We start from the raw sequence: 16,354 nt of genomic DNA, 5'->3' as shown, positions 1-16,354 counted from the left end.
CATGTTGTAATTAAATTTTAAAAGTTTCACTGAATTACATTAGTGTAGTACAACATAGATGATGTACATGTGCATTTTGAAAACATTTCTTTCTTGATATCATTCAAGACAGATTACAAAAGTATATGTGCATGTATATCAGTCCCTAATTTTAAAAAGGGACTTTAATGAAAGAAAAAAAGTCAAATTGATGAGAGTGAAAAAGAAACAGATTGGAAACAGAATTCATTATTCATAATGGCAAAATACAATTGCTATGTTTGTATGTTTAGTACAAACTATTCCATGTGAACTTCTTAAATGATTTTATAGTCAAATATTACTACCCGTTTCACAGATTTAGGAGAGAGGTAGGGGTTGGTTATGAGTATGTGGAAGGGATATCAAGTGACTTACTGAGGATTACACAGTGGACAAGTAGAGGGCCTGGGACCAGGTAATAGTTTCTGTGTGATATAAAGCCACTGGCTCCCTATATGGATAGTGACATTTTGCACAAATGCTGATGAACATAAATCTGTCAACGAATGTCAATCTAAAAGCCTCTTATATATTGTTCTAACTTCAATATGTTAAAATGCATGCATGTGTCTATATAACACATGTATATTTTGTTTTATATATAAAAACACTTGATATTTTAAACATACACACATACATACATACCCTTACAAACTAGATTCAGATGGCTTTTGATGGAACTTCACCCTTCATATATCTTTAAAAGGTCCTTCTAAATGATCTTCCTTAAAAGAAAGCTTCTGGGAAATAATACAGCATGTTATTCAGGCAGATACTACACTTAGATATGAAGTGAACGTGTAATACTTAAAAAAATCTGGAACCAGTCTGTAAAACAATCTCAAAAATGTTAACGTGAAATTGTTACATAATATAGAAAAGTAAAAGAAAGTAAAATATATGTTAAGGATAGTTATATAAAATCTTGAATATTTTCTTTATAATCGGTTTAGACGCCAGTTGCAACTTTGACACTATGACTTAAAACTTATCAAAGAGATTTATGTTTTGCAACTGACATTCTAAATTGAAGATTTACTTGTACCTAATATGTTTTCTGTAATTAATTCCTTTGAGGTCAGGTTTCATAGACAACAGAATTCCTTTAACATTAATCTCTCTTTTAGCAGTATCTTTATTGTTGGAATTAGCAGCTGGAAAAAAAGGTAATCTTTTTCAAATGAGGTTCTCAGTTCTAGGCATTATTTGTTTCGCCAATGAAAGACTTTCTTAAAAGTGAAAAATTTGAAAAAGTGGATGCTATGAAGCCAGTGTAAGAAAAAGAAATCTGGAAGTTAAATAAGTCATGCATTAATAAGAAATGGAAAGTTTAATTATATACATGCTCAAGGTCTTAATGAAGGGAAATTAGTAATGGAAGATCTCTCTCATTTTTTTATAAGCCTTATGTTTATCTTTTCTATTTATTCATGAAATGTTACATCGATTACTTGGTGGACATCACAATTTGATGGATAATGGTGTTCAATAAATTGATGAATGTATAACATCTTGACTGTAGCTGAATTTCTAGTTTTAAGACTGAGAACAATATATCTAAAAGTTGAGACATAAGTAGCTACACATATAATGGTTCACTGTACCCCAAATAAATTTTCTTATGCAAGAAAAGTGTTTATTAATTAGGCTTGTTTACATATTTGCAATTGCTAATTATGTTCTCTTGACAAAAGACAGCTTTTCTTCTTTAACATCTGTGTTGCTTTCATCGTATGTATTGAATAGTCTGTATGTTTTGGATGTCTGTCTATTTATGAAGCATGGAAAGTAATTGTGAGCCTACGCAGCAGTGCTTAATGAAAGCCAAGTGCTCACCAATTCCACATAATTGATTAATTCACATGGAATATAACGGTAAGGGATGTTGAGATCAGTGGGAGTTCTGTCTATCACGTCTAGTGATACTAGACCTTCCAAAAGGCAGGATGGATACGTCTGTCTTCCGTTTTCAGACACCTTAATGAGTCCTAGAAAAACAGCTGCCCTATTTCTAGTAAAATTCCTTCTACATGTTCCTTCGCATATTGCTCCATCATCAACAATGACATGCAGGTATTTACAAAGCTCATGCTTTTTACTCAGAGTTTTGAGATGTTGGATTTGGATTTATGGATGGATTCTGGAGTCTAAATTAGAGACGTAATCAGTAATCCCCCAGACCCCAAGCTCTATCCCTGCACTTTGATACTGAACTTAAAGTATTTAAAGAAATGTTTCAAAAACAGTTCTCACTATTGTGTAGGTTAATATGTGAGATTTACAATTATTTTGTCTTTTGGGGGGTTGGCACTTTAACTCCCCCTGAAAATACTATGCAGCACTATTCCAAATTGCAATCTGAGACTCTTAAAGATCTGTATTCTCTGATCAAAGGGCTTTAGTCCATTTTTTATAGAGGATGGCAACAGAAACATTGACACTGGGATATGAAAGAACCATCACAGACAAACAAAGTAGTATCCAGAGGAAGAGCAAAAAATATCAACTCACATAGGAGACAACTTTAGCAAATTAGATTATGCCTTAGTAACATGTCAACAGTTTTTCACATTTTAGTAAAAACAGGTATAGATGTTATCAATATTTTAGATAGCTTCACTCATAACTTAGGACCACACATACCTGGCATCATAGCCTCCTACATCCATGTGGCTACCACATGAAGGGAAAACACTGTAGATATTTGGAGTTCATACATTTTTTCCTTTCTGAAGGATTTCTGTGAAACTGACCGCTTATAAAATTATGTATAAAATCTAGAATGCTGAACATACATTCTGCGACTCAAGCTGTATGCTTTATTATTTCACAGCCATGCAAAATTACATTTATTTGACTGCAATTATGATTTTGCTTTAGGAATTACTGTAGATGAACTGAAAACTTATCTCATTATAAAGAAGATATTGGGGAAAACATACTGTATCTACTTCAGGGTCAAAGCAGTTTAAAGGCTGGATTGGGAAAAAAGACAACTTCCATAAAGCTTTGATGTCTTTGGGTGGTCTCTTAATAGATACTGTGTCTTAATTTTACAGAATGGATAATCTTTTATCTGATTAAGAACAGTCCTTGTACTGAATTCTGCCCATTTGTGTAATTAATTAACTCTATTCTGAATCTCTTAATTTCCACAAAGACTTGTGAATCTAAGTTCTATTTCGGGAGTCCTGTCTAGAATTTATGACTTGACAAGCGGCCAATCAATAAACAGCAGTAAATAAATAAATGAATTAAAATATTCTTCCTAGGACAAGGTAGAAGAAGTTAACACGTGATGGTTTCTTGTTTTGGGATGGGAACAGGTGAAAAGTTAGAAAGCAAAACTCTGAAAACAAAAATCCCACCAACCTGCAAACATTCCAATATGTTTTAAAAACTATCATCTTGCTCACATATTCTTACGTGCATATTTTCTTACCTCTTTTTTTTTTTAACCAAGAGGAAGCTTTATTTTCCAGCCAGAGATCTATGTCAACGTAAGAATATTATTTAAAGGAGTGAAAAGAAAGCTGTCTCGTTTTAAAATCACTTTATGACATTCTCCAGCGTCACTTTAGCAAATCGGAAAAAAAAAAAAAAAAAAGAGTCCAGACAACTTGCTTTCAAAAAGATCCCAATAAGAGAGACTTGGCAGGTCTTTGGTTGCCCTAGAAAAGATTTCCCGAATGTGGGCACGGAGACAGAGCACAGCCACGCTTTTTATTTTAAAAGTCCGGAGCAGCAGAGCCAGGCAAGGAGTGTTCCTTCCCCTTTTTGCCCCCTCAAGAACAAATTGTTGCCTCCTTTTACTTCCATCCTACCAGAAGGGGGACCTTTCCACTTTCAGATGCTCCTCTGCTTTAATTTCAGGAGAGGGAAAAAAAAAAGCGAGGAGAAGAGCCCCGCGATCCGCCGTGGAGCTCTATTAACATCTCGGCGGCGGCGGCGGCGCGGGTGTGTGCGAGCGAGCGGCGGGCGGCCGGGCGCGAGGGGCGGCGGCGGCGGCGGCGCGGGCGGCAGTGCGAGGCGGGGGCGGCGGCGGCGGCGGCGGCGGGCGGGGCGCGGGGCCCTCGGCCGCGCCGCCAGGCTCCGGATCCGCGCGCCGCGGCCGGCGCCTCCAGTCCGGGTCTTGGCGGGGCCCCTCCTCCCTCCCGCTCCCCGCGCTCTCGCCTTTTAATCATGCCCCTCTGTCTGTGTGTGAGTGCAGGCAGGCTGACAATGATTTCCTCAGTGATTACGTACAGAGCGAGTCCCTGCGGGTTAGGGGCCCCCTCTGGAGCCATCCTGATGGCTTTGGGGGCCTTGCTTCCATTTTCCATTATTATGTGGACTACCGGAGCGACAGCGCAGTCCAAGACCTTGCAGGTTTGTGATGAGGAGGGAGCACACAGCACACTCCTTCTCCTCCTCCTGCTCCCGGCTCTCCTCCTCCTCCTCCTCCCGCTCTCGCCGCCGCTGCCGCCGCTGCTCTCGCCGCCGCCGCTGCCGAGGCAGCCGTAGACTTTAGAGCCCCCGGTCCAGCGCCCGGAGCCCGCGCCCCCGCCCAGAGAGGGGCGCCCCGAGCCGCGGGCCCCGCACACACCCCTCCGCACACAAGCAGACCCGCACACCACCTGAGGGCCACCGGCTCGGGGCGGAGGTGTTTTGATCTTTTATTTTTTAAAAAAAATTACTTTAGTGTGGGTAAAAAAAGGGGGGGGGGTAGGGAGAAAAAAAGTATTTTTTTTTTTCCCTTTGCTGGTTTTCGTTGCCCATTGGCATCTGCTTTGGACGGTGGGAGATTTTTCTTTTCAAGACCTTTTCACCGCCGGGCAGGCTAGATCCCCCCTCCCCACCCCCCGAGCCCCCCAAACTACAAAAGAGCACGACTCGCTTTGTAAACAAACCGGTGTTATTTGTTTGTTTTTTTCCGGGGGGAGGGGAGGATTTTGCCGAGAAGGAAGAGCGATTTAAAAAAAAATGCTTTTCTTTTTATTAGTTTTTTTTTCCTCTTGGAATGAAGTATGTGAATTTTGATTGAGGTGGAAATAGTAACGGATTTTTTTCTCTTTAGTTTATCTGACGGCTCTTCAAACGTTGTCCTGTATTTTTTTTTTTAGCTGTTTTTTTTCTTTTTTCTTTCTTTCTCCCCCCCCCCCCCCCTTTTTTTTTGAGGTTGGGGGTGGGGGTCGAAGGCTGGGAAAGTTTGGTGCAGCCGTCGCCGCCGCCGTGCAGAGCGCGGAGCCCGGGCAGCCGCGAGCCCCGCGCGCGAGCGCGAGCAGGACCGGAGCAAGGAGCGGAGCGCGGAGCGAGGGCGCGAGGGAGGCCGAGCCGAGGGCGCGAGGCGCCGCGGCGCGAGGGGCGCGCGGCCACGAGGAAGTGTAGTTTCTTACAGGGCTGAATTGAAACAACTTCAGCTGTTTGCTTTTAGGATGTCTCGCCGCAAGCAAGCGAAACCGAGATCCCTCAAAGGTAAGGAGGACCCCCCCACCCCTCCCCGCCCCGCTTTCCTCCCCCAGCCGCGGGTGTCACTGTGGGTAGCGGAGCTAGGACTGCGTGGCCGCGAGGCGTGTGCGCGCGTGAGTGTGAGTGAGTGCGGGGACGCGCGCGCTCCCCTCCCCTGTTTAGCCCCCAGGTGGAGTGAGGGTGATGGATCGGGGTTGTGGGGTGGGGGGAGACGGGAAGACGGGAGGAGGATCCCCAAACGGGATGGCGGTACAAAGTGGGCAAGAAAAAGATAACCAAAAAAAAAAAAAAACCAGGAGAGAAAGAAAAGATCATCCGGAGAGGGAGGAAAAAAAAAAAGATCCTCTGTCTTGAGTCTACATCTGGGATGCAGGAAAAAAGTTTCTGTTGTGTGTTTTCGCGAAGAATAAATATGCAAAACCGTGCGGTGCTTCTTTTTTCCTTTCTTTGGAAGAAGAGAGAGAGAGAAAAAAAAAAGTCTTCCCGGAGAGGGGGTGAGCAGCTTCTGCTCACTACAAACGTGGCCCGGGGTCCCGGCCGCGCCAGGGCCAGGACACAGCCGCCGCTGCCACCTCCCCGCCCGCGTCCCGCTCGGGTTCGCCTAGGCGCGCAGCCCGTGTAAACAATCGCGGGGAGCCGGCCCGCGGGCGCGCGGGGCCCGGCCCCCGCTCCAGCCCCAGAGCACCCTTGTCGGCCGTTCAGAGAAAGTTGACCACCCCTGGCCCCTGCTCGTCCGGCTGACCCCTTCGGTCTTTTGCTCGGCGTGATGGGGTCCAGCACTCCGTGGTCCCCGGTAGAGAGGGAAGTTTGCGGGTTGCGCGTGGAGGGGGCGGGTTTGGGTGGGTGGGGGGCGCACCCGGTGGCTGCAGCGGCGTGGTTGGGGGCGGGGGACACAGAAGTTATCGATCTGGTGGCTGTGCTGGAATGTGGCGAGGAGAGTCACGTGGCGGCCCCCTCCCCCTCCTTCTCTACCTTCCCGAGCCTCCTTCCCGGGAAACCGGGGGCGGCCGGCCGCTGGAAACCGGGAGACGGGGCGCTCCGAGGCCGGAGGGTGGGGAGGGCGCGCGGCGGAGCGCGAGGACCGGAGGAGGTGCGGGCAGGCCGGGCGTGGAAACGGGCCGAGCGCACGGGGGGGCGGCGACGGCTGTCGGCGACCGAGGGCCCCGCGACCCCAGAGGCGGAGGACAAAGGGCGGCTTGTGCGCCCGCCGGGGCCCGAGGGGTCCCGCCGAGGTCCGCGCGGTCCGGCCCCGCCCTCGGGTCCCCGGCGGCGGCGCAGCATCTTCTTCCTCCTCGGCGGCCCGGGCCCCCGGCGCCCAAGTCAGCCTTGTTTCTGCCGCCCGGGGCTCCCCAACTCGGCCGCTGGTGGCGGAGGGGTGGGCAGAGCCGCGTGCCCCACGCGCCCCCGGCCCCCGCCGGTGTGTATTTATGAACTCGACGAACGGAGCCCTCATCGCACACACAAAGCCCTTTCTTCTCCGGGGAAGGGCCGGGGTGGGGGAGGGCCTCGCAGATCGGAAGGCTTTCTCTTTTTTTTTTCTTGAAGCAGAGAAGTTTGAGTTTGAAAACGAGCAGAATCCCTGACGTTTGTCTTCACACAGTTTTTGTGGTCATTTCCACTCACGTGGGCCACACATTTTCTGGGAAAACCTGGACCGAGGGCCTGAAAGATGCAGGCATGGAGGGTGAAAAAACAAACGCCCGGGGCGTGCGCGGGTGTCAGGGTAACGGCGGACGACGCTTCGCGTTGGGGGAACTTGCTGGGAGACGCTCAGCTTCCTTCGGAGTCACTCTGAGCCAAGTACCGGGGACGAACCTCTTCCTCGTCACTTGGAAAGAACTTTCCGAGTTTGAGAGGAGAGTTTGATGTCAGCCTGGGTTTAAGGGCTGCTGGAGGCTTCAGAAACCTCAGCGATGGGGACGGGAGGCTTTTTATTTTTTATTATGTTTTTTAAAGTTTATTGAAGTTTGCACGATCGGTAGTTTTGCTCATCTGCAGTTTCTGGGCGGTCGGCTCGCCTGCCTTTGGAGTGAATTCCGGGTGAAAGTTCTGTTGATTGTGGTGCATGCGTTCCCCGGGCTTCCTAAAGAAGATTTATTCTCCTGCACGGAGGATTTTATGGGCGGTCAGTGAAGCTGTCAGTTGGCGGTATTCGCAAGGCAGTCTTTGACAAGTCGAATTGCAAAATAACTGGGACCGAGACCTGTGCAGTCCTTAAGTTAATAAGCAAAAGGAAAGAAAAATGTAAGGGAAAATGAGTTAGAGGGCATTTGATTCTTTTGTTGAAATGTCATATCGCAAAAATATTCCCGGTATCTTCTCCATGAAGAAGCAGCATCTGTGTTTCAACTGCCAAGTTCTAAATAAAATATTTACATTAAAAACAAAGATTTAGCTTCCATTTTCTGTGTGGGCACGGAACACAGTGGTGTTCTCCTCTGTCAGCTGCTTGGGAGGCTCCCAGAAGAGGGAATGGCCTCAGGTGGGCTGGCTGAGCTTTGGGGTGAGAAGCTGAAGACAGGCATAAAAATAGTACAATCCTCACTGAAGAGTGGGTTTGTTTTTCTTCAGGGTATGCATTTACCTGGAAAAACACATATTGAGATGAGCAATGCCAGATGAGCCATTGTGATATTAGTATCGAGTTTGGAGCACTAGAATGGCTGTCTAGTGGCTCCTGTTAAATACCTGGCCTTTTCTTCACTATTTTCCTTTCCCTGTGTCTTCCAGGAAGGGTCTCCATGTTTTCAAAATGTATTTGAGCAGTGTTCTGTCCGTTAGATTGTCGGGAAGGTCACACTTGGATCATAGAAAAGCCAGGGAGGTATTATTATGACAAATATTCTGGCATAATAATAAGCAATGAGCTACACTTTACTGTCAGCAGGCATAGAAAGACAGCTTTGATTTTAAGTTTCTTTTATGAAGAACTGATTAGTAGTTTTGCAACTAAGAGATACAAATGGTGATTTTGTTAGCCGAGTGACAGTGTTTCAAAATCTTGCAGATTGTACCAATTTGAAGGAGACAGTGGAAACCATGAAAATGCAATGTACCCTTCTAAATAAAACATGAACTTTTGCATTCAGTCTCCAACTTGTCTCCATCCATACTATTTCTTTAACAAACAAGGTTTAAAAGATATTCCTGATATGTCTGTCACTTCTGATATCACAATTTGAAACCACTATCTCAAGGGAGTAGTTTACATAAGGCAGGTACCAACATTAAAAAAAATGACAGTCAAGTTGAAAGTTTTTGTTTTCAACCAAATGCTTAAAAATAATTCTACCAAATACTATTAATACTACCAAAAATTCTATAAATAGTTGAATTCCTTTTGTATATTCTCAGAAATTTAGTATTTTGAAAGAATGATTATGTTTCCTTTAAAATTATACATGGTTTTTTTTATTTGCAGCAAACTTTTGTGTCATTGTCCTAATAACCCACCTCCTGGGAGAGGGTACCAGGTTTCTGGCTGCAGTGGAGCTTACCCTGCTGGGTCTCCCTACCTCCTCCAAAGTGCATTAAAACTGTTGTACACCAAAAAGATTCATTTTTCTATTTGTGAAAACTGCAAACTGTATTTTGAAACATGGATCTCTTTCGTCCCTTCTGCCTCTTAAAGCCCTGGCATCACAATTCTCTCAGTCCAGACACAAAGTCAAGAAACTTATTCTGTCCTTATGCTACGAATCTTCAGAATAACCCTTTCTAATGACACAGAGTCTCAAAGCCAGTATGTAGAGGCGTGGATGGTCAGGCAATGAAATGAGTTACCCTCTACCCCATTTGTATTAGTTGGATATTTATCTCCATTCCTGAGAGATATGAGATGGGAGTAGATTACCTGCCTGAAAATAATTCTGCTGTCAGCTTGTTTTCTGAGATAGCAAATCAGTGGCATCAAATTGGTCAGTTGTGACCTATTTCTATTTTTCCTTGATGGCTCTCTATTCTGTTTCTTGTGGTGCTTCTCTGATGGAAGTTTTTCGAGCCTTTTACCTGCTAAAAACATTGTTTTTTTGGAAATTTACTCCAAAAAAGCACTTGTGAGAAGGAAAAAGTGGTCTACTTCATCAAGGTGTGAGATATTCAGTAAGAGCCAAGTTATGAAGCCGGACCGGAGAGAGGGGAGCACTTAGACATTTAAATGGCCAAGTTAAACACAAAACACAATTAGGATATCTGGACCCTCAGGTGTTCATAAACCCATACCAGGGGTCTCTAGAGAGAAATGGTGGGAACCAGGCAGAAAGACAGCCCCAAAATGCCTTGTTTAACTTGGCTCTCACAGTAGCTAACCCTTTGTAACTTGGCACATTTCGAAGTTATCACACTTAGAATTGACCTTTTTCCTTTTTCCCATTTACCTTCTTTTGTACTTATAAAGTGGCTCTTTTTTTCTTACAAGGAGAAGTAATTTATTTAGAAATCTAATGAGGTGGCAGAAAGTCAGCTCCGCAATTTAAAGAAGAAATGTAAACTATAGAATTTGAAAGAAAAGGCGATGGGTTTTAAATCCATAACCTTTTGGAAGTCAGAAAACCTGTCTATTAGGCTGTATTCTCTGGTGGAAAAGCTCTCAAAATTGTAGGTGTTAAAAGAGCCACTGCAGGGAGCTTGTACTAGCTCCTAAATTTAATAGAAACATTAAACTCTCCAGTCCTTATTTAAACACATTTTTTTTTTCACAGTCAAAAATACATTTTCTTACAGGTAGACAGGTGAAGTATAACTAAAAAAAACAAAAGAATGTGATTCTCTTATACATTGTCTGTTCTGTTTTCTAAAAAAATCTTTATCACTAGAGATTCAGTTTGGGTTTTGGAAATGACGCCATAGTAAGAAAAAAAAGACTTTTAATTAAAGTCTGCAATATAGATTTTTGCTCAGAACTATTTTTAAACAAATGAAGCATGACTCCCTTTTTTAATAACTAGATTTAACCTAAGGTAAGTTTTTTTAATATTTAGGAAAGATTATATATATATATATGTTCTTTTTCATAATTGTGAGGGCAAATTACTAATTCTGCAGCACATAGCCACATATGCGTTTACTTTTGAATGTGGATGCTAAAAAGCCTGGTTATTGGAAACTCTTCAGAAGCTGAGTGCTTGTACCCTTTTCCAACAGTTGCAGTTGGACTTTTCTGCATTTATCAAGCAGGCACTGTTCCTTCCCTCTTCCACCTCCAAATTATACTGACTAGATGTTGAAGTCGTTAAATTGATTATAGTCCAATCAGTAGACAATCCGACATAAACAAAAACAGCAATTACTGTTGGCACGCATCCCATGAGTGCTAGTCAAACTTGCAGAACTGATGGTCCACTGAGTGTTTTCCAAAATGCTAGTTTCACAATTTCAGCAGTTCTGGCAGCATCTTCTTAAAGGGAGGGGACAAAAATTCATAAGATTCCGCTTGGCCTTAAAAACAAAAACATCTGTTTGATGCGTGAGTGGATTGTTGGCTTTTATTCATCCAGTTCGAAAAGGGCAAAACATAGGATAGGGAACATAAAAGCATACATGTAAAAGTGAAATTACAAAGGGATTCGAGATTAGCAGCTTTTTATAAAACAAGCTGTTAATAATTCTTCTTTTTTGTTTTGCCAGAGTATTTCCATATCCCTTAAAATCCATTGTAGTTATTGACAGCAGTGATGCCTAATAGCGATGACAGAATTTTTCAACTTTTTGCTTCCAGTAATGATACTTAGTTCTTTCTGCTTGCTTGTTTGGGTCATTGCAAGTCTTATAGCATATTTGTAGGGTATTTCTTTTCATTTTATAGGAACATTTTTGCTCCCTTTTATTTTTAGAGGAAATCTGTTTTTGAGAATTGGCTTATCAGGTAAATTCTAGTGAGATACTTGTTGACACACATCGAAACATCAAAATACTTGCTTGAGTTTTCATTTTGATGTAAAAGCAGACAATCAGGAGAAAGAGGATTTGATAGTAGAAAAAAGCAATTCTACCAAGATCAATCAAGAATTTTATGAAATATCTGGTTTTCCTATTACTGTGCTTTATTCATTCATCTGACAGAATTCACATTGCTGGTTTAATGTCACTAATTCTCTTGCCATAGAATACATTCCTTATGGCCGGATTTAATGGATAACATGTTGAACTTTTAGTTATTTTTTAGAGAAAATGATTTTGAGACTTGCAACACTTGAAACATATTTTAGAAGCCTTATGGATTGTTTAAAATGTAAATGTTGTCATTAAATAATATGTTGTAGAATGCTCTTGAATGAGATTTTGATACAAAGGCTGATATTCTGGCTAAGTATATTCCCAGATGTATTTAATTTTTTTCTCCATTGACTCCCGTTGTGCTGTCAAAGGTTAAAGTTAGTTCTATGAGGGGGTGGGGGTGGGGAGGGGGGAATGCACGCAAGTTTCTAATCCAGTTTCAATTAAATCTGAAATACGTTCCTGTTTTTTGTTTGGGGATTACATGGTACACTAGCTGGGATTGCATATACCTTGTTTGCTATAATGAAAGTGTACTTGTCTGATTTAAAATACACTCTGCAACAATGTTATTACAAAGCAATTAAAACTTAAACATTAAAGTTAACATTAGTAAATTTAAATAGCTCTGTTATAGTATTAATCAAATAGTGTAAGGAAAGCTTTTAAATGGTTTAAATAATTATGCAACTCTTGGCATAAAAGCCTGACACAAGATAAATCTTTGAAAACTAAGTAGAGTCGTGGCTTTTTTTTTTTTTTAACTTTAATTTTAGGCAGCTTGGGCTTTTAGCATGCATCACACTCCACCTCTAGTATAAGTAATTATGCCAGTTTAGTAATTATTAGAGATGAAAGAAATTCAGTAAGATACGAATTCTTTAAAACTTCAGTAGCTTCAGTTTTAGCGGGGATAATGATCAAGCAGCAGTCATCCGGCTGTCTGGGGACCCTGCCACAGCTACAGGCACTGAGCTGATCTTGGGGGTATCATTGTAATGGCAGCACACACTACAGTTGGCACTTCTACTCTCAATGCCTGATTGCAGAGGTTTATAATTTGCTCATTTAAAAAAAAAATCCAGACTCACATATGATTGTCTAGAAATTCCGCTTTCTTGGAAGACTGAAAGAAACAAAGGGTAAATGCATACCTTTAAAAATTATTATTGTTGGACACCATATATTTTAATTTTATGGGATAGTAAATGCTTTGAAAAATTCTGAAAAGAAAAATATATATGTGAATTTGTCAGTTGTATGATGTGTTGAACACGTGTTGAGCATTTAAAGTCTTGCTTTCAAACAAAGGTGATTTGGTTTGGAAAACATATACTCTTCATGCAAAAGCATAGCTGTCTCCCGCTGAATATGGTCCAGTGATGGACATTCAGAATATTCATTTTCCTAATTTTGCAGGAGTTATGTTTTGGTATTTCGCTTTCAACAACGTTTTTATATATGTGAAATCAGAAGGTTTCAGTTATCACAACTCAATAGGAAATATACACACACACAAACATATTCTGATGTTCTATTTAAAATACAGTTTGGTCCGCAAATTCATATGTGTTAATCACTTTTTAAGGGAAAAAATGGATTGAATTGGATTTGGCCTAATAAAAATTGGCATCATTGTAAAGAATAGAGTTTCTTTTTAGGAATTAAAATCAGTGTACCATTGAAATTCATTATTTCACTGAAGTTATTTCTCCTCTCTTTCTCAAGATTGGCTTTTCCCCAATTTCTTGTCCCATCAGTGCATTATGATGGAAGGTTATTTACCTGACTAGAATGAAGGCGATAAGTGTTCTCATTCTCAAGTACAGACAGCCCTGTATATTCATATAGAGTACAATTGTGAAAACCCATGAAGAGCTGAAGGGTCCATAAGTTGAATGATAAATTGCAGTACTATAGAGGGTGCTGTGACCAGGACTCTAAAAAATTACAACTTTTTAAACAATTATTGACTTTTAGAAACAAATTCTAGCATTTCCGACATGTTCCTTAATACTATTCTTTCACAATAGAACCAGATCAGGTCTAGTACATGTGTGAGCGTGTGTGTGTGTGTGTGTGTGTGTGTGTGCGCGCGTGCATGCGCGCACTCTCAGTTGTGTCTGATTCTTTGCAACCCCATGGACTGTACCTGCCAGACTCCTCTGTCCATGGAATTTTCCAGGCAAGGATACTGAAGTGGGTTGCACTCCAAGGGATCTTCTCAACCCAGGGGTCAAACCTGAGCCTCCTGTATCTGACATTGGCAGGCAGATTCTTTGCCGCTGCGCCACCTGGGAAGCCTGTGTGAATATGACTAAATAGTAATTGCTTTCAGCACTTCTATTGATTTAGTGTATCTCAATTGTTAGAAGTTTATTAGGCATACCCTTTCTCTCAGTAGTATTCACAATGTAGTCTTTTCTTATTTTTTATACATTAAAAAAAGGCAATGAAGTATTCTCAAACATCACTGTACCTATCAAGTATCAGTGAAGCTGAGAGAGAGCTATGGGTTGGGAAGGTGATGCCATCATGAGTTTGAGTGAAGGTTTTGTTCATTAACTGATGTATGGAGTCTGAAATTGCCATGTGGAGGCTGGTTTGGGGCTGTCAGTGTGCAAAAGGAAAAGTTAGATGCACTTTTTTGCGGACATTAGGCAGGAGTGAAGAAAAACTGTGGACTCAAGGGAATGCATATTAATTCCTGGAAAGAATTGAGAATAAAAACAAACAATTCGTTATGGTCATAAGTACTGTGCCTTGGATATCAGTGTACTTGTAAGGAGATGGCTGTGCTGTGGAAAGGGTGCAGAGGGTGAGCTCGTATTTGCTGTCTGCACTTTTTGGCAAGTCACTTACCCTCTGTTCTCTAGGTTCAGATTTCTTCTCTGCAGACCAAAGGGGATCATTTAATGATTCAACAAGTTCTTTTTTGTTTTTTTCCTAGTGCTTATTTGTCCGTGCACAGTGCTAGTTCCAAATATTCAGTTGTGAACTAGACATAAACTTGGCTTTTATGAAGCATTATAGTCTAGAAAATTGGATGAGGTTTTAAATACTTTCCATTGCTTTTTAATTTAGGAGAAGGCAACCATGCAGGTGGTGGGAGATATGTGTGTCTGGTATATACTCTTTAGCAGGTATGGTATTCACTCTTTAGCAAGTTGGGTCAGTTTAAAAAGTTAGATTAAATGATCTTCAAAAACATTTTTGGCACTAAAAGTTTGGCGAGTTATACTTTTTGAGAAAAGTGAGCTTTGTTTTCTCTTATGATTAAGAGTTAGATATACTCACTTGAATTGAAGCCACTAGACATAATATATAGAATATTTGTTTCCAACTCTTTTTGGATTTTTCAAAATCTTTTAGCCCTTCTACAAGATCTAGATAATTGTTTCTAATAACATTGTTTCTAATAATAATCTAGATAATGTTTCTAAAAGTTAATGGTGAGATACTGAAGGCAATTTTGTAAATTTTTTAGAGAATTTATGGCATTCTTGAAGTAACTGGAGGCTCTTGGAGAATGTGTGTATTATTCAAAAACAGTGAAACAAAGCCTCAGTTAGGAGTCCCTCCTCTACAAAATTGAGGTGAAATAAGTCAAGAGGAATTCATTCCATTAAATATTCAGGAATAGAACACTAAAGAATGAAACAAGTTGGTATTGAAATGACCACAATGCTTGTTTAATTATTTTTCCCCAGGGAAATAGGTGAATGCCTTGAAATAAACTTTTACAGAGTCATAGATCTTAAGCATACGACAATTTAGGGATAATGATAGTGGATGTCTTGATGGTCTTCATGTTCATAGATGTGAGTGCACAATCAGTGGTGATGGGGGAGTGTAACTGACCGGAGAAAAAGACAATTCATAGGAAATCCCTTTTGCCTCCTCCAAAATCACATAGGTCATTTATGTAAGTATTGCATCATTATACCAAATTTTTAATCTTCAAAATAAAACCATTACAAGATAATAACACCATTTTATAGCTCCTGTTAAATGTTTTTTATATTTGCTGATTTGCATATTTTGAAATCCAAAATGAGTGCAATGGGCTGGCCCACCTTGGGACGGCTTCCCAGCTCTGTCTTTGCCTCTGGGTCCCTCAGACCAGGAGGAGGTCAGTCAGGTGCCGGACTTGTACTAAGTGCTCAGTAAATGTCCATGGAACCAAAATCATTTATTATTTCTTTAACCAAGGAAATGTGTTGATGACTTCTGAGTTCCTTTCTCTCTCTAACATCATAGAATTCTCATATTAAGAAATTGTAATTCTTGCAAGTTGATCAATAATTCATATTAATGGGACAGGCATGCTTTTAAAATTGTGAACTTGATTGAGTTGTAGCTGATGGAAAAAAAATCAAACAGCAGAGGTTAGATGGTCTTAACTTCTCACTGTGATTTCTTGTCCAGACTCTCTATTTAAGGAGCTATCACAGAAAGACACACATGTTACACACGAAACCATTCTCAGGGCCTTCATAAGGAAGCTGCCTCGGTTCAAACTCAGTTCAAATTCTGCAATTTCCATAGAGCAGTTTGCAGGTTCTAGAGAAGAACCTTGGGCCAGTGACCAATTCACCCCACTAGGGGTTTGTCATATCTCACTTGGAGCAGCCCTAAGAGTGGCAGCTTCTTTGGTCTAGAATTTGTGTGTACATGTGAGTGAGTGACCAACTCTATATTTGCCTGGATCTCACATGGATTTTTGCAGTGGGAATAGCTGTGAATCTGTGGCTGTACAAGGTCAAAGTGTGTTGCTTTAAAGATAGCATTTTAATTTAGTTTGACTTAAACTGGCTCCTCGTCTTCAATTCATGTCCATCCCCTTGCCCAAATACAAGTACCATTTTCATAAAGCAACATTTCCCAAACC

The 16,354-nt window shown here is 41.5% G+C and overlaps 1 protein-coding gene across 4 annotated transcripts in view; it reads left to right on the top strand.

The window, feature by feature from the left end:
• Positions 1 to 4,192: 4,192 nt before the first annotated feature.
• Positions 4,193 to 16,354, top strand: part of ZNF521 (zinc finger protein 521) — a 305,371-nt gene continuing 293,209 nt past the window's right edge. For 2 of the 4 annotated variants that reach the window (XM_070452763.1, XM_070452762.1), the window contains exons 1-2: positions 4,300 to 4,389; positions 5,435 to 5,475. In XM_070452763.1, the coding sequence (XP_070308864.1) occupies positions 5,436 to 5,475 (40 nt within the window). In that variant the 5' untranslated portion in view covers positions 4,300 to 4,389; position 5,435. Of the gene's footprint in view, positions 4,390 to 4,414; positions 4,664 to 5,434; positions 5,476 to 16,354 lie in introns of those variants that run through there. The other 2 variants (XM_070452764.1, XM_070452765.1) reach the window with 2 other exon arrangements.

This window comes from Odocoileus virginianus, chromosome 22 (assembly GCF_023699985.2).
Source record: "Odocoileus virginianus isolate 20LAN1187 ecotype Illinois chromosome 22, Ovbor_1.2, whole genome shotgun sequence".
NCBI classification, from domain to species: domain Eukaryota; kingdom Metazoa; phylum Chordata; class Mammalia; order Artiodactyla; family Cervidae; genus Odocoileus; species Odocoileus virginianus.
The sequence above is the reverse complement of the archived record's forward strand: the minus strand, read 5'-3'. Positions and strand labels throughout refer to the sequence as shown.